The sequence below is a fragment of the Formica exsecta genome, unplaced genomic scaffold (genome assembly GCF_003651465.1).
Source record: "Formica exsecta isolate Colony F162 unplaced genomic scaffold, ASM365146v1 scaffold176, whole genome shotgun sequence".
NCBI lineage: Eukaryota > Metazoa > Arthropoda > Insecta > Hymenoptera > Formicidae > Formica > Formica exsecta.
The window spans coordinates 391,351-410,668 of record NW_021849077.1 but is presented as its reverse complement, the minus strand read 5'-3'; the positions used below and the strand labels follow the sequence as shown (position 1 = coordinate 410,668).

The window sequence follows — 19,318 nt, the reverse complement described above, 5'->3', positions numbered from 1 at the left end:
ATATAATTTCTTTTAAAAAAGAATTTTCTTTCTATTGAATAAATTAAAAAAAAGTGTAAATACTGCATAATGTAGTACTTTATATTTTGCAGGAAAAATTTCAAATTTTAAATTTTTACAAAAAGCAGTGAGATCCCACAAAAAAACCTCACAAAGGTAAAAAAAATACGCCAAGTATATAAAAGAATCCCAACTTGCCCGCAAAAAAAGTTTAATATTTATCCCTAAAAAATAACTGTTAAAAAAATTTTTCCTTGAAATATAATTTTCATAAAAAATAAAAAACTATAAAATGATTTTCCTCTAAGAAATAACTCTAAAAAATCAAAACCTTTAAAAAATCAGAACTAGATATGAAATCAAGTTAACTAGCCAAGTACATAGAAGCAGTTCACTTTGTGAGAGTTTGTAATTTGAAATAGTATTTGTTTGATAAAATCAGTCTTGCATTTATAGAAATATTATAGATTCTCTCGAGAAAATTAAAATGCATTTTATTTTTATTAAAAAATTACACTATTATGTTTACTTATGTTCCCCTCCCAAATAAATATTTTGTATAATATATAAAATAGCACTATTATATTTATTACAAATAGTAAATCATATAACTACTTAACCCTTACTGCAATAATGTCGATTACATCGAGCACTAATTTCAAATTTAAAAATGCCCCTTGCCAAACTGATCGATTTGTTTTGAAATTAATCATAAGCTTTACCAAATAGGCCCGGAACAAAAAGGATTAGGATTAAAGTGACATACAGAAACTTGGCGTGACTGGGTCGCATTATAAGTCATATATTTTTATTAATATATTGATAATGATTTCTGATAATTAATATATTGATAATGATTTCTGATAATTAATATATTGATAATGATTTCTGATAATTAATATATTGATAATGATTTCTGATAATTAATATATTGATAATGATTTCTGATAATTAATATATTGATAATGATTTCTGATAATTAATATATTGATAATGATTTCTGATAATTAATATATTGATAATGATTTCTGATAATTAACATATTGATAATGATTTCTGACAATCTTTTGCAAATTTTTATTTCAGATCGGGCACGCCAAGTATTTGTATGTCATTTTAATTTTAATCCTTTTCATTCCGGGCCTATCTGATAAAGCTTATGATTAATTTGAAAACGAGTCGATCAGTTTGGCATGGACCACTTTTAAATTCGAAATTGGTGATTAATGTAATCGACGTTATTATAGTAAGGATTAATTTTATGATTTACTATTTGTAATAAAATCCGCAATATAATAGTGTTATTTTATATATTATACAAAATATTTATTTGGGAGGGAAACATAAGTAAACATAACAGTGTAATTTTTTAATAAAAATAAAATGCATTTTAATTTTCTCGAGAGAATCTATAATATTTCTATAAATGCAAGATTGATTTTATGACAAATACTATTTCAAATTGCAAATCCTCACAAACTGAATTATTTTTAAGTACTTGGCTAATTAATTATTGATTTCATATTTAGTTTTTATTTTTTATTTTTTAGGGTTTTTTTATTTTTTAGAGGAAAATTATTTTATAAGCTATTTTTTAATTTTTAGGGTCTTTTATTTTTTAGGGAAAAATTTTTTAAAAGCTATTTTTCCAATTTTTTATTTTTTAGAGGAAAATTTTTTTATAAGCTGTTTTTTAAAGGTAAATAATTTTTTTAAGCTTTTTGTTGCGTACGTAAGTTGGGATATTTTTTAAGTACTTGGCGTATTTTTTTTACCTTTGTAAGGTCTTTTTTTTTTAAAACACGATATAATTTTAATAAGATATAATTTTATTTTTATAGATATAATTTTAATACAGAAGATAAACTGTATAGGTATTTTATAGATATAATTTTAATATAGATGTTAAACTGTATACAAACTGTATAATCAATAATAATATAAATTGTGTAAGTGAATAAATATCAAAATATAGAAAGCAATAAAGGATTTTTTTTTATTACGAAGCTTCATTTAACATGAATATAAAACAAGTCCATTTTATTGAATAAACGCATACATATAAAAGGTATATAATTCTCAATGCCTCCATAATCATTTTCCAACAATCTATTTATCACAAATATGTTAATTGATAATGCACAGATTCAAGCAGATTTCGTGTAAAGCATTTGTTCAATTTTGCTTATATAACCTAACTTTGCTTAATACAATTAAAAGATATTTCTCTTCCTCCTTCCACTTCTCTTCCTTGCACTTCTATTCCGCGTAAATAATTTCTTTTCACTTTATCATTTTTCTTCCTTGTGTTGCACTATTCCGCGATATTCTCATAACTGTTAATCACTTTTCACTCTTCTTGCCGCGCGTACTCTTATAAAATAGAAACATTATTATTATCTCACACGTATGTACACGCATCCACATATGATCTTGTCTCTTAAAACATTCTGCACATTCAAGCGAATAATCGTACATGAGCGATGTGAACACCGCTTGAAGGACAAGATCGCTTTGCGTGTGTGCGTGCGAGTATAGGTACGTGAGTTGTCTGAAATCTGAAACTGAAAGGAATATCACAATTCTAGTATACGATTATCATTCCTCAGGATTAACTGCACCAATCTTATTCAAACTGGTCGCAATCGAAAGCTTGCATCCACATTGTACGTGAAAAGTGTCGTTAGATTTTTGATTACGGCTTTAGTTCCTGAGGAATGTTAATCGAAAGTTTATGAGACGTAGAACTCCGGATAAGCTACTTGGTAGCACCGCGGTCCCTGTACATAGGCAAAACTGTTGACAAGCTGGAAAGAATTTTTTTATATATCGCTTGATGTAACACTGAAATAAAATTCTGGTATCTCTTTTCAGAATTACTTGACTTTTTTTGGAAGATGGAAAATAACAAGCGCTTCAATCCATATGTCAGCGTAGATGCTGAAGAAGAAATAGTTATCTCTGGCATTGCCGGACTTATATAAAAATTGTATTGCACACATAATTGTTAATAGATTGCTGGATTACCCATTTTTGGAGGCAATAAGAGCATGATAGCAAACAGAATTTCTTATTGGCTCGGCGTTACTGGACCATCGTATAACATCGATACTGCATGTAGCTCGAGTCATTTCGCTATGGTGGAAGCTTACAGGATGATTCGATCTGGCATTTGCGATGCGGCTATTGTCGCTAGTGTCAATTTGTGTCTCCATCCTAATGTAACTTACCAGTTTTTTCGTTTGGGTATGTGAAAAATAATATTATTGTGTTCAGAGTTGTGTGTTGCGTTGTTAAATGAAATAAATATTTATTGATACATTTATAAAAATAATGTATATAATGTATATATTATATGTATATAATAATAATAGTGTTTGTTAATTCATGTTTTGTTGAATGTAGCAGTTTTTATTTTTGAATGACACAATTAATTCGCTTATATATATCCACATTGAATTTTTTAACTTGGTATAATATTAGAGAAACTGGAAACAAAATTAAATCTTCTATATTGATTGAAACAATAAACTATGAACATGAACAAATGATATTGTTTTAGGAGTTTTATCTAATGATGGCTACTGTAAACCTTTCGATGAAGAAGGCTCTGGTTACATGCGTAGTGATGCAGCTGTAGTAGTATACCTACAAAAGGCAAAGGATGCAAGAAGAATCTATGCGACCTTTGTCTATGGTAAAACCAACTGCGATGGCTTTAAAAAAGAAGGAATTACCTTTCCATCATTTGACAAGCAAAAAATATTATTGGAAGAATTTTACGAAGAATGTGATATTTCGCCTCTTGAATTATCTTACGTGGAGGGTCATGTAACTGGTACTCCAGCCGGTGATCCTGTGGAACTTCAAGCCATCGATGAAGCTATATGCGCTAAAAGACAGCTTCCTCTATTAATGGGTTCAGTGAAGTCAAATATTGGACATTCAGAGCCGGTTAGCGGTCATTGTCAAATTGCAAAGGTGAATTTACAATAAAATAGGATTAATAATAACAGTAATAGGTTTAGAGTACACACAATAAAGTGGGAATACTGACATACATTCTGTAAAAAAAGTACCCGGAATTTCTCATTTAAAAGTCCCGCGGTACATGTATTGAAAAAAAATTTTGTTGGTGAAATTAGCATCACTGCACCCAATTGTCATGCTGAGTTTGAGCGCGATCTGTCATCCAGTTTGTTTACAGCAGCTGTTTATGTCAGTCGACCTCAAGCGTGTTCTGCGATTTTCGCCCGCCTTCGGTGGGCTCGTTTGATCTTGCAATTATATTGCACGTCTCGTTCTCGATGATAGTATTGTAGTGTTTTAGAGATTGTGATAATTCGTAATAATTTCTTTTATGAAATTATTCATTTATTTATTATTATTATTCTTTTTTTTTAATTTTTACAGAACAATTATTTCATACAGAAATATAAAACAAAGAACTTATTTTTAATGTAAAATTGCACGAGCTAACTGGTCATTAGGTGCTTGAATGGGTCTATTACAAAATTTGAAAAAGTTTGAGATCCAGGGGTCCATCCAGCACTTCGTCTAATAGTGTCAATATCCACTCCTCTTTTATGAGCAGTGGATACTGCCGCATGTCTAGTACTGTATGCTGTAAACTGTTTAACATCAATGCCAGCCTTGCCCAGAAGTGTCTTAATCCAATGACCAATGGTTTGTGCGGATACTGCTCCAAATGGTTTCATAATAGCAATTAATAAATTTTTTGTATTTTGGCTTCGTAAATCTTTTGTAAAATCAATGTAATCTAATACTGTCGATGCCACACATAAGCCTGGTTTGTCTTTGAAAAAAGGTAATATTAATTCGGGTTGAAAACCGCCTGGCTTAGATGTTTTGATCTGTTCCGTAATCTTTATACTTATACCGGAATTGGATATCGAAATATTTTCAATGTTTATCAACGCTAAAGTTTGTAGTCTTTGAGCTGTTGTTAACGCTAAGAGTGTGACTACTTTTTCAGCGGCGTCTTTTAATTTCAATTGTTTAAGAGGATGAAGTTTTTCAATGTAATTTAGAACCGGTGTAATATCCCAAGTTGTGTTGTACTTAGGCTTAGTTGGTTTTTGTTTAAACACACCTTTTAGGAACCGTGAGATCAAACCATCATTGTTTATATCGTATACTGAAATTAAAGAAATAGTCGCTCGAGCAGTATTTAACGTACTATACTTTGCACCTTTTTTATATCTGCTATTAAGAAACTCAATAATGTCCGAAGTATTTGAGTTGAAAATATCCAATCTTTTAGTATGTGCATAATCTCACCAACATTTCAAGTTACACTTGTATTGTTTAAGAGTCGACTTTGTAATGGAATCAATCATCACATCCACAGAATCTTCACTGATTTTTGTCTCTCAAGTCTTTTGCAATGTATAAAGCCGTAAGCTACTGCTGGACAAGCTGCCGTTAAAATTCCTAGAAATTTTGCAAATTTTCTAATTCTATAGCTATTTCCTTTCTTAAATTCATTTGCAAATTCTATTATCTGATTTTTCTTTTTATCAGTTAAATTTAAGGTGAAATCCACTGAATTGATGATGAAACCCAGATATTTACATTTCTGGCTAGCAACTAATAAACTTTTTTCATAATTTATTATGAATCCTAAACCATGCAGAAAATTAATAGTTTCTTTGATGTTTATTTCACATAGCTTTTTTGAACTATGAATAAAAAGAAAATCGTCCAAATATAATACTAGTAACATTCCTTCTAATCTCAGTTTATTAACTATGGGTTTCATTATTTTAGTAAAAATATATGGACTGGTACATAATCCAAACGGAAGGCACAAAAATTGAAAAAGTTTTCCCTTAAATTCAAACCTAAGAAACTTTTTATGTTTTTTATAAATAGGTACTACAAAGTAGGCATCTTTTAAGTCCAAGAAGCACATGAAATCTCCTGGAGATATTAGGCCCAGAGCTGATCTGATATCTTCTAATTTGAAATGTGGAGGTTTAATGAATTTATTTAATTCTTTTAAGTTAAAAATAAACCGGTTAGACCCATCAGGCTTTGGAACGAGGAAGTAGGAAGAAAGAAATTGACCTTCACAATATTCACACTGCTCAATAGCACCCTTCCGTAATGATTTGTCAATTTCTACTTGAATTTGCCTTATTTCTTCCATATAAAGTACTTTCTCTTTCGGTGAAATTTTTTGAAAGGGTTTTTCAATAAAAGAGATTCGATATCCTTCTAAATAGCTTAACACATTTTTATCTGACGTGATTTCTCTCCAACTATCTACGAAAAAGCGTAGACGTCCTGCCGTTTTATCTACCTGGCTTATTTCTTGGATAATGATTGGCTCGTCGTCTGAGAGTTCGTCTTGGATGAACTGTGTCAAATTTTTTGATTTGCTGGTTTCTGTTCTTTTTGAACGTGAACCAGCGCCTCAACGACCTTTGTTAGGTTATCCAACTGTTTCTGCATATCACTGAATTTCTTCTCTCGGATATGCTTATGTCAATGATCATCTTTAGACCGTGATCTTGACCGTTTCCTCTTATGTTCTGGCATTGTAAAATGATAGTACAATGGAAATTTTTATGAATTTTTTGAGGACTAACAAAAAAAATGTATCGATGTTTCGGCACAACAAAACAATATGAAAGCGGAGAGGACTCATCCTAGAGATAACATGGCGGGGACGCCAATTTTTCAAATTTACTAGAAGCTAAACGTTGTGATGTTGAGCATGACAAGCATGACTACAATACTATCATCGAGAACGAAACGTGCAATATAATGACGACCAATGTTGGTACGGTCGGTACGATCACAAAAACAACGGTCATAAAGATGGTCATAAATCAAAGTCAAAAAGCAAAAAAGACGTAAGAGAAAGGCTAATGCGGCAAATTTACTTAATCTTTAAATTCAATTCAAACTTTGAAATCAAATTCAAATTTAAGTTTCTCAATCAATCAATCCTTGAATTTTTGGTAAGTTTTCCATTATAGAGGAAATACGTACAGATCACAAAAACAAGTCATAAAACGAAGTAAAAGCAAAAACGACGGGAAAATGGCAAATGCGACATTAATTAATTGTAATTATAATAGTTTTTTAGTTCCATCTAAATTTTTAGATTTAAATTTAAATTTAAATTTCCAAATCCATCAACTTTTTATATTTTGGCAAAATAGGGTTAATACAACTACATAATCTAATGCCACATGTAAATTTATGCAAGTATATTTTTTTATTTAAATGCTATTTTTGGATAAAGGTTTTAATAGCGATGGAAACTGGTATAATGGCTCCTACTATACATTTTAAACATCCACGAAAGAATTTGACTGCTGTCATTGAAGGAAGAATAAATATAGTCACTGAACCGACAGAATATAAGGGTGGTTATATCGGTATTAATTCCTTTGGATTTGGCGGTGCTAATTGCCACATATTACTGAAATCAAATCCAACAATTAAAGTCAATAATGGAGGAGACGATAATTTACCTAGGCTCGTAGCTATATCTGGATGTACGGAGGAAGCAGTTAAAATTATATTAGAAGACGTAAGTACACATTACAATCTATTTCACAAATAATCTAATCTTTCTTATACTTACCTTGTATGTTATTATTGCCATTTTAAATTATTTACAAAATTAAACTTTTTGTTAACAAAAAACAATAAGAAAATATTTTCACGTGTATTGCACGCACAAAAACACAAATACATAAAACAAATTTATGATAATATATTAAATGCATAAAATATATATATACTATATGCGTGGACACAATGGGTTCCGTCCCCCTACGGGGGGGGCTCCACTTCCGGAAAATATAACCTAACCCAAACCTATTTCTGATTTAAAACTAAAATTTGGTTTGGGTTGTGGGTTAGACCTCGCTTCGCTTTGGTAATTTTTGGGGTTTTTCGGTTTTTTGGGAAGGTGGGGTGATGGGGGACGTGCTCCCCCAACTGATTATCACTGTTGAAGTTACAACAAAGAGTTTTACCGAGAGATTCGATCATATTTGTCAAAATTCAGAAATAGCCTTATTCGAAATAATTACCATAATTACCCTTTTAAGGTCTATACCTTTTTTTTGGACCTCCGCCAACTAAAATTGGTTATTTATATTTCTATCTAAACATAAAAAGTCCGTAAAAAAATTTGCAGCCCAGTTGCAGGTGGAGCCGTGATTCTGAATAATTACCTTATTTTAAATTATTAATTCTAATAATGGGATCTAAATGTAAACGTTGAAGATAAATTCAAGTTTATTTTAAACCGGTAAAAGCGGTGAAAAGAGCGAAGTATTATTAACAGATCTAAGGTATATTATATCTATTGAAACAAACGCATTAATAGTTAATGTAGCCATTATTGAGTTTAAAAATAGAGTATTAATTGTGTGCAAATTTCAAAGATTTATAATTAAAAATAAGATATTTATATATGTATATACATATGTATTACGATTATAATATACACTGCTCAAAAAAATTATGGCATAAAAAATATTTGCCGAAAATTGGCCAACTTTGACTGCCGATCACTTCGCGAAAAATTATCGTAGACGAATGATTTTTTTTTAAACTGAAGCTTGACGTCTCTACTTTAAGAATGTACCTCCATTTTTTGCATACAATGCACCCCTACTCCTGTAATCCCTGAAATCTGAAGGCATATTTGGCATACTGAAAATTGCAAAGTTTGACGGAATGCACGGACGTGAAAAAATTTTTTAGCCAGGCTTTATTCAATAATAATTCTTTTATTAAGCGTTGTAGAAAAAAATGATATAGGACTTTTCTGCTTAGTTTACTGTGCTCTACCCGCTCAAGAGCATTGGCACAATCTTTACCAGACATCCTAAATATATATATATATAAATTTCTTAAAATTAACTTTAAGAATAGTCTAAAAGCTACTTGGTAGCGCCGCGGCCCTTGTACATAGGCAAAACTGTTGACAAGCCGGAAAGAATTTTTTATATACTTGGCGTCGCGACGCTACCGCGTTGCTTGATTAAGATATAAGATAATTATCGTATACTTACGATTAGTAACGATATTCCTACAGGTACAGAGCCGGCCAATAGATGTAGAATATATCTCTTTGCTACATCATATTCATAGTGACAATATAAAAGGGCATTTCTACAGGGGATACATGATTGCTGGATCTAACGTATCCGATAACGCAATAATTAAAATGAAAAGCAACATATGTACGAGAAGACCGATTTGCTTCATATTTTCTGGAATTGGATTTCAATGTCTTAACATGGGTAAATAAATTATAAAAATATCACATTACAATGTGATATTCAACAATTATTAATATACAACATGTTTGTTTGCACTTTTGGAACATGTAACAGTTTTTAATTTAAACATATATTGACATTCTTAAGTATTTGTTTAAACATGAAACAAAGTTAACAAGTATAATATCTCTCTAGTTTGCAAATTTTGTAATCCTATGAGTTACATTTATTAAGTATAATAACTAAATTTTGATTAAACTAAACTAAAATAGTAATAATACTGTACGAAAAATTTGCAAAATATAGATAAGCAATTTTCTAGAGATTTTATTTATATATGTTTAAATCAATTAGGTAAAATTATTATTTAAGACAATGTATTACACAACATTATAAAATAATGTAATTATATACGAGTATTTTTTTTAAATATTGGTAGGTCGAGCTTTAATGAAATTTCCAGCATTCATTAAAGCAGTCCAGAAATGCGACACAATTTTGAGACCCCACGGTATATCGGTGACAGATATTCTAACAAATAAAGACAAAGATATTGTCGATAACGTCGTCAATTTATTTGTAGGCCTTATTGGATTACAGGTATAAACATATAATTATAAATAAAATATATTGTCTATATATGCTGCAGCATTATTTTGTATTGTCTGATTCTCTAATTTTTTACAAAGTGTTTTATATTTAAAGATCAATATTTTATAAAAAACTAAAGTTATTTGTAAAATATATAACTAAAATCAAAAAGAGAATCTCTCAAGGAGAGACATCTCTTAAGAAGAGACATCTCTCAAAGAGAGATTATTACATATACATAATAGTATTCAGAATGCTAAATTTATAATATTTTATAATATTATTTTATTCAACAGAAAAATACATTACAAAGTTGTAATAAAAAATTATATGTGTTGCAGATCGGAATAGTTAATCTTTTAACAAGCATTGGTATCACTCCTGATATTATAATGGGTCATTCCATTGGCGAGTTGATTTGTGGATATGCCGATGGATGTTTGACGGCCGAAGAAACAATCATGTTGGCATATTATGTCGGCTTAGCATTTCTTAAGTCAAAAATAATAGATGGTTTAATGGCTGAAATTAATCTCGATTCCAAAACTATGAAAAATATCTGTCCACCGGATATTGATGTAGCTTGTTACAATAATTCACATAATTCTGTTGTGAGTGGACCAACGACCTCTGTAAGAGCATTCCTCGCTAAGTTACAGGTTTGTAAAAACGCTTAAATAGTATTAAATAATATATCTATATGCTTACAATTATATGTTTAATTTTAAATAAATAATAAAGTTTATTCGTATTCAGAATGACAATATTTTCGTAAAAGAAATTTCTTTCGGACGTATACCTCTTCATAGTCGTTACGTCGAACCTGCAAAAGTTAAACTTTTGGAATACTTGAATCAAATATTGCCACAACAAGTGTCTCCAAGCTCAAAGTGGTTGGGTGTGCCAAATGAGTCTTATGAATGGTTTAACGCATCTCCAAAATCAAGTCTAGCAGAATATTATGCAAACTATTTGCAAGCCCCCGTATTATTTTCAGAAACTCTGCGTTTTATTCCAAATAACGCAGTGACGATTGAGATAGCGCCGCACAACATTCTACAATACATTCTTAATGATTCTTTAAAGACAACAGTGACAAATGTCGCCTTATACAAATTCTCTCACAAACCAAATATTGAAATATTTTTATACAGTATCGGAAAACTTTATAATGCAGGATTGCAGCCGCAAATTGCAAATTTATATCCGGAAGTTAAGTTTCCTGTAACTCGTGGTACACCAATGATTTCTCACCTTATAAGGTAAATTCTATTTAATGTAACACAAGATTCTTCAGTCATATTCGCTATAGAAAAACAGTAAAATTTTAAAAAGCAGAAAATTAAATTGTATTATTTTTAACGACGGTAAAAGAAAACGCGAAATAATATTTTATACATTGTTTAATTAATGATATTTATTGTAGATGGAATCATTCCAAAGATTGGTATATGTATCGTTATATCGGACAAAAAGTAATTGACAAAGGGGAAGCAATTGTTACTATTAATGTGTTGGAAGAAGAATTTAAATATATGACTGGACATGTCATTGATGGAAAAAATTTATTACCGGCTACAGGATATCTTTTACTTATATGGCAGATGATCGGCTGGTTAAAGAAACAAAATTATTGCGATATACCAATTATATTTGAAGATGTCAATTTTCTACGCTCTACAATATTATCAAAACAAAGTCCAGTCGATTTAATTCTTATGGTGCAAAAAGGTGACTTGTACAATTAAATTAATCTTGTAAATTAAATATACAAAAAAATAAAAATTTTTTGCATAAGATACAAATAAGAGATAATATTGTATAAAATATAAATTGAGAAAAGATTTGTATCCAATAGATAAATCATTAGAGCAATCTGTCAATAGTGTTACCACAGATTTGAGCAGGAAATACAGTATTAGCACCATAGACATAGTATATCTAGACCGAGCGTTTGCCTTTATTCACGAAACAGAGTATGTCCTTTTCTACGTGCACCTCGGCTCCCACTTCTCAACACTCGGTCTAGATATACTATGTCTATGATTAGCACTAACTGCGTTTACAAGAAATTGATATCGACATTCTTACAGATAGTGGCAAATTCGAGATAATCGAAGGAAGCAATGCTGTCGTTACTGGAACAGTACGAATTCCAATTAATATTGAAGACGAAAAAATATGTACTACATTTATTGATAGAAATGACAATGGTGAAGAGGAGATGAATACAAAAGATATCTATAAAGAATTGAAGCTTTGTGGTTATCAATATACTGGCAAATTTCGTGGATTAAAAAGCGCGTCAATTAGGGGAAAGAATGGTCATATTGTCTGGACTGACAACTGGGCAACATTTATTGACAACATGTTACAAATGATGATTTTAGGACTGGATTCGAGAAGTCTCTCCGTACCAACAAGAATTCGTAAAGTAGTAATCGACCCAGGATTTCATATAGAACCAATTGAAAAGCTTCCAAATGAAGAAAATCGTATGTTTACAGTAATATAAATGAGCACAATATTTAGCCCAATATCATTTTTCGAAAAATATATGTATAAAATTGCGCTATTGTGTCATATTGCAGAAGTCCTTGTACAACATTATAAGCATTTAGATGCTTTGATATCCGGCGGAATTGAAATAAGCGGCGTCGTGGCTACAGCTATATCTCGCCAACAAAGAGCAATTCATCCCGTTCTTGAAGAATACAAGTTTGTTGCTCATCGGGATCTAGATGTAATGTCTTTAGAGGACATAACAAGAATGTCGGTGCATATTGCGCTCGAGTGTTACAATATGGTAAACGTAAAAATCATCGAATTTGTGGAGGATAGCGATCAAGTGATGCCGGAAAATTTAAATTGTTTATTTGTGAATAAAGTACTAGATGATTTACCGCAAATTCAATCCGATATCAAACTGGTAGCAACACACGAGCGGTTAAAAGATATCGCTTTGCCTGATAATATTTCTACAATAGAATTTGATAAACTGACAAAAAATGAAAATTGTTTGATGATTATAGGTTTCGGAATTTTAACAAAAAATAAAAACAAATTATATGAACAATTATTATCTGTCATGATGCCAAAAGGATTTCTTCTAACATTCGAAGAATTGGATGCTATCTACGACTACTCATGTCTAGATAAATATGGGTTAAAAGTAATTTTGGAGAAACGCACCAACGATAAGACAATTATATTATTAAGGAAAATACGCGATATTAATAAGAGGAATCTACAGATTGTGCATGTAAACAATTATGAATTCTCATGGATAGACAGGCTTAAATTATTCATGGACATAGAAAATGAAACTAAGAGAATTATAGTCGTCGCAGAAGGGGACTTCGAATGCGGACTAATCGGCCTTGTAAATTGTTTGCGAAGAGAACCGGGCGGTAAAATGATTAGAGGTGTATTTATTCAAGATAAAGATGTGCCTACTTTTTCATTGCAAGAGTTGTTGTACATGAGGCAACTACAGCTTGATTTACCCATCAATGTTATACGTTCTGGTAGCATTTGGGGTTCTTACAGGCATTTTCCATTACCATTACGACAACCAAAACTCGTACAGAGTGCTTATGTTTCTCAAATGGTACGTTGAGAAGATTCGGTATTTATAAAAATGTAATAATGCTTTGTAATATTTTTATTTATAATTTAAGTAATGATTTAATGTAAGCTTAATGGGATTAAAATAATCGTTATATTTATTTATTTTAGGTGCAAGGTGATCTCAGCACTTTTTGTTGGGTGCAAAACAGAATATCTTTAATCAACAATGACGAAGAAAATCAGATAAGAATTGTCTATGCGTCTATCAATTTTAAAGATATCATGATAGCTAGCGGTAGACTTATTTCGACTTCTGTCGCGTCTCTCGAACGAAATAATAGCATTTTAATCGGAATGGAATTTGTTGGTTTTAATAAAAATGGACAAAGAATAATGGGACTGTGTTCAAATGGGTAAGATAGTGATACGCACAGATGTCAATTAATATATTTTTCGTAAATAAACTGTTTAAAATATTTTTTTTTTATATTTAAATTAAAGAAACTTTTGATGAAGTAAAAAAATTGAAAGAATTGTTATATTTTGCAAGTTTCTTTGTATTACTTTACTATATACAGAATATTATTCAAAATAAAAAAAGTTTTTAAAATGTAACTTTATTATAATAAATAATACAAATTACTATTTTTAGTGGATTTGCAAATATTTGCGTAGCTGATAAATATCTCAGTTAGATCATACCTGATGAGTGGACGATGGAAGACGCCGCCACAGTTCCTTGCGTATATAGCACATGCTATTATGCTTTATATTTGAGAGGTAAAATGAAGAAAGGCGACAAAGTGTTAATTCATTCTGGTACGGGAGGCGTTGGTCAAGCAGCAATTCACCTTGCACTTTACGAAGGTTGCGAAGTGTTTACAACGGTTGGGAGTATCGAGAAACAACACTTTATAAGAGAAACATTTCCCTCTATTTCCGAGGATCATATCGGAAACTCTCGGGACACGAGTTTTGAACAAATGATTATCTAGAAGACGGAAGGTCGCGGAGTAGATATCGTATTGAATTCTTTAGCTAAAGAAGAACTGCAAGCATCCATCCGTTGCTTAGCAAAGGGAGGTCGTTTTCTCGAAATTGGAAAGTTTGATATGATTTCCAATAGTCCTTTAGAAATATTTGCATTCTCAAAAGGCATTAGTTTCCACAGCATAATATTGGATAATTCTTTTTATGCCAGACCAGAAGGTAAGATAATATTGTGGAATAAAATAATAGAAGGTATAAAAAAAAGGGCTATCAAACCGTTATGCAGAAGAGTCTTTGAAAAGGATGAAATAGAAACTGCGTTTAGATATATGGCTGCTGGAAAACATATTGGCAAAGTATGATCATTTTTTAGTATACCTACAATAGAGAGTAACTAAAATTGAAATACTAAATTCTCAAAAAAAAGCACAGTTTAAAGACGAACTTTTGGATGCGCCTATACTTGCACATCCCCGGTACTACTGCCTGGAACATAAATGCTACATCGTTTTAGGTGGTCTAGGTGGTTTTGGTCTAGAATTAATTAATTGGTTGATTTTACGTGGTGCAAAAAATCTTGTAGTGACCTCGCGAACTGGAATAAGGAACGGGTATCAGCGATCAAGAGTAACATTATGGCAATCTTACGGTGTAAATGTACAAATCGTTACAGCTATTGATACTTCGAGATATAAAGACTGCGAATCTATATTAAAATTTGCCGAAGAACAAGGTCCTGTGGATGTTATATTCAATCTCGCAGTTGTGTTGAAAGATGGCATATTCAAGAATCAGTCCCCACAAACATTCGAAGAATCTTTCGTGTCAAAGGCATGGACGACAAAAAAGATGGACGAATTATCGAGAACAATTTGCACTCAACTTCAACATTTTGTCGTTTTTTCTTCCGTTTCATGCGGAAGAGGTAACGCAGGCCAAACAAGTTACGGAATGGCAAATTCCGTAATGGAAAAAATTTGTGAAAGAAGAATGAAAGAAGGTTTACATAGTTTGGCTATACAGTGGGGCGCAATTGGTGAAGTTGGGCTTGTCGCAGATATGCAAGAAAATGACGAAGAACTTGTTATTGTAGGTACATTGCAACAAAGAATATCCTCTTGTTTAGACACATTAGAAATATTTTTACTACAAGATCGGCCAATCGTAAGTAGCATGGTTGTTGCTGAGAAAAAAAATTCTAGCCAAGCAATGAATCCACTTGAAGCGGTTGCAAATATTATGGGTGAGTTTATAAACAACTATAATATAAAAAGTTTGTGACAAAACATCTATAGGAAGTAACTTTTTATTCAATAATGTTATTAAAAATATATTATATTAATATAACAAAGTGCATTAAAGAATATACAAGAAATAATGTTTGATTAAAATTATATCAAAATATATAATTTTTAAAATAGGATTGAAAAATATGAACACAGTGGCGCCAAATATATTACTGGCTGCGCTAGGCATGGATTCAATGATGGCAGTAGAAATTAAACAGACATTGGAGAGAGAATTTGATATTTTATTGACAGAACAAGATGTTCAAAATCTCAGTTTTGCTGCACTTAGAAAAATGACAAATGCAACCGAGAAAGAAAAGACGTACGATGCTACTGAAGTTGCTACAAATAATTTGGACGGTTTCGAAATATTGACACGAAAACTTAAGGATTCTGATTTGAGTCCAGATATTTATGTAGAACTCGATACAAAAAGGGAAGTTGCTGAAAACATAATATTCCTTATACCAGGGATCGACGGATCTGCAAGCATATATAAACTTATAGAATCGAATATTAAATCTTCGGCGATATGTATGCAACACGGTGCACTTAATATGCCGGATTTTACTTGTTCAATAATGGAATCAGCAGCATATCTTCTGCCTGTACGAAATTATAACATAATCTATTTGAAATCGTTACTTAAATTGCTGTGTATTTAAACAACAATATTTGATTATACACACGCTCTCACGCTTTCTTTACATACTATCTTATATATGCTTATGTTTATTTTTTTAGTACATAATGGAGAAAATGGAAGATCAAAAAGAATTTGTAATAGTGGGTTATTCATTTGGATCCTTAATTGCTATTGAGTTAGCAAGATTATTAGAAGCTAAGAATTTCGTTGGACGGTTATTACTTATAGATGGAGCTCCTGACTGGATGAAATTTTTGATTGAATTTCATAATTATACTTCACCACAAGAACTACAAAATGACATCCTACTTCGTTTCATGAAAACGTATCTCGAATCTGACAATGAAATGGTTAGTCAATTATTAAAACCACATTATGATTTCTTACTACAAAAATGGTTTACGTAATTGTGTTCATATACAGTTAATATATATGAAAAAATATAGAAAATTATTTATTTAAATATTTAAATATGGTTCTGAAAGCCTTATATGCATTTTTACATGATAAAATATCTTTTGCCACTTATTTATATATGTATGATACAGATTACAGAAGTAGTGAAAGACTCGTTTAAATGGTTTTCATTGAGTAAGAAAAAATGATAATAATGAGTATATAAGAATTATATAATATTTACAATAATTAAAATATAGTGTTTATTATTTGAACATATGTGTAAAATGAATATCAAATTAAAACAGTAATCCTTGATTACAAATTATTGCTAATAATTAAAGGACAAAATAATTTGACTTACGTAGTTCAAAAATACAGAAAAAGTAATTAAATAATAAGAATACAGACATGTAGTATATCCGAAATGTGAAAATACAGTCTCAATTTTAAACGTAGATTATCATTTTATTATTATTTACATAAAATACAATATTTATGTTATTTACAGTCTGCATTAGAGCTGAATAAGTGCAGTACATGGGAGGAAAAATTAGAACTATTTACTGCTCACTTTTCGGAGAAGATCGATGTATTAAGTGTTGAAAATCAAAAATTCTTTTGTACAACAGTTTACGATCGTCTAATATCTGTACAAGATTATGATATATCTTTATTGCCACCTTTAAAATCATCTATAATACTGTTAAAACCCACACTTACGCCAATCACTTTTCCTGAGGAGGATTATGGTTTACATAAGGTAAACTTTTGATTAAAGAGTAACACATTTTATCATTTTTAAGATATTTTTTAAAAGAGAAATTACTTTTAGGTTACTGAAAGTGCAGTGAAAATACATTACGTACAAGGTTCTCATATCACAATGATGGACAAAATAGCACCATTTATTAACGAAGAATTCTAAAATGAATAACTTTATATAAGTTTAAAATAACTTTATATAATAAATAACTTTATTTAATATCAAATATATATAAATCTAATTTTTATTTTGTCAAATACTTTTAAGTATTCACATTTTTACATTAAAAATATTATTGTAAGTAATGTACATACACAAATATGTACTACATACGCCGTCGCTGGATTTCTCTACCATTGCGCTGCGCATGCGCGAGAAAGCATCCCCGAGAACAACACTGCCCTTAGAACATATATAAATGAAAGGGGAATAGCAGGCTGAAAAGTGTTGGAAGGAAGTGAGAAAGAAATCGTAGTTGCCTCTCTCTTGGGAGTAACTACACATACAAGCATCGTGTCTGTAGTATACATACTTTTGTAGACACACATGGCCGTGCATGCGCACTTTTGAGCAGAGTTACTCACAAGAGAGAGGCAACTATGATTTTCTTTCTTACTTCCTTCCGACATGTTTTTCTATCGGGAAACAAAGGCATTCCCCTTCCATTTATATATGTTCTAAGACACTGCCTCGCGGCCCTTTTATATAACTAATCCAGGGCTGTCGTTCCTTGAGTAGAAAAGAGTCCTAGGGTCTAATACTAGGGAAACTTATTTTCCCCACCGATATCTTACAGTTCGGCCATGCTGGCATTTCATTCGACTCGAATATGCGCGTAATACAAATAATCACAGCAAGTTACAATATCACAATTTGAAAGTTAAATTTCAACGCTATAGAATCACAAAATTTCGCAGCCTAATATAAACATAAACAATCTTATACTAATCTTAATTGTCATCTACCGATCCTTTCCAAGGCTTTAATTTATCCGGCGAAAGTATAGATGAGTTATACGCCTTTGACGTGTGGTTAAAACCGGGTACATCCTGTACTACATATCGATTATTATTCAGGACTTTCGCTATTACATAAGGTCCTTTATAATTGGTTTTAAGTTTTTTGCTTTGTCCGGTTTTCGCCTGTAAGTCTCGGATTACTACAAAATCGCCTTGATTATAAGCAGTAGGTAATCTATGTTTCTTATCATAGTATATTCTATTGTAATTTCTTATTTTTTCGGACGCTTCGATTGCAATATCTCTCGCAGTTTGTCGTTCTACTTCAATATTTTTTTCTATGTTTGTTAATTGGTCAATCAAATCTTTAAGCGCTGCGTTTGTATGATTACGCTGATCGTAACCTAGTAAAAGTTTGCTCGGTGACGCTTTGATTGATTTGTGTATCGTGTTGTTTAAAACATATTGTATAGTACTTGCATGTGATTTTCATGCATGAGGGTTATCTACTAACTTTTGAAGAGATGATTTCAAAAATCTGTTTACTCTTTCAGCTCAACCATTAGCCCATGGCGCTGCTACTGCAACCTTACGATGCTTAACTTTGAGGAATTTAATCAGGTAAGTGAAATCGTTCGCGGTAAATGCTGTGCCTCTATCAGAAACAATTTCCTTTGGTGTGCCACAGATATTAAATAAAATTTGTAAAAATGTGAATACTTAAAAGTATTTGACAAAATAAAAATTAGATCTATATATATTTGTTTATATGAGTATGCTGTGTGTCCGGTAATAACTGTATCACGGGTATCACTGTACAGCGGATTAAACCGAGT

The 19,318-nt window shown here is 31.1% G+C and overlaps 1 protein-coding gene across 1 annotated transcript; it reads left to right on the top strand.

Moving 5' to 3' along the window:
- The first annotated feature begins 3,020 nt into the window (after positions 1 to 3,020).
- Positions 3,021 to 17,777, top strand: LOC115233533 (fatty acid synthase-like). Its single transcript, XM_029804014.1, is given in 17 exon segments — positions 3,021 to 3,246; positions 3,563 to 3,981; positions 7,277 to 7,567; positions 9,089 to 9,296; positions 9,715 to 9,875; positions 10,208 to 10,525; positions 10,623 to 11,128; positions 11,293 to 11,597; positions 11,960 to 12,361; positions 12,458 to 13,476; positions 13,605 to 13,849; positions 14,089 to 14,782; positions 14,814 to 15,669; positions 15,848 to 16,323; positions 16,460 to 16,711; positions 17,269 to 17,520; positions 17,593 to 17,777. Coding segments are annotated over 17 exon segments (6,693 nt in total). The 5' UTR covers positions 3,021 to 3,050; the 3' UTR covers positions 17,686 to 17,777.
- The last annotated feature ends 1,541 nt before the right edge of the window (positions 17,778 to 19,318 follow it).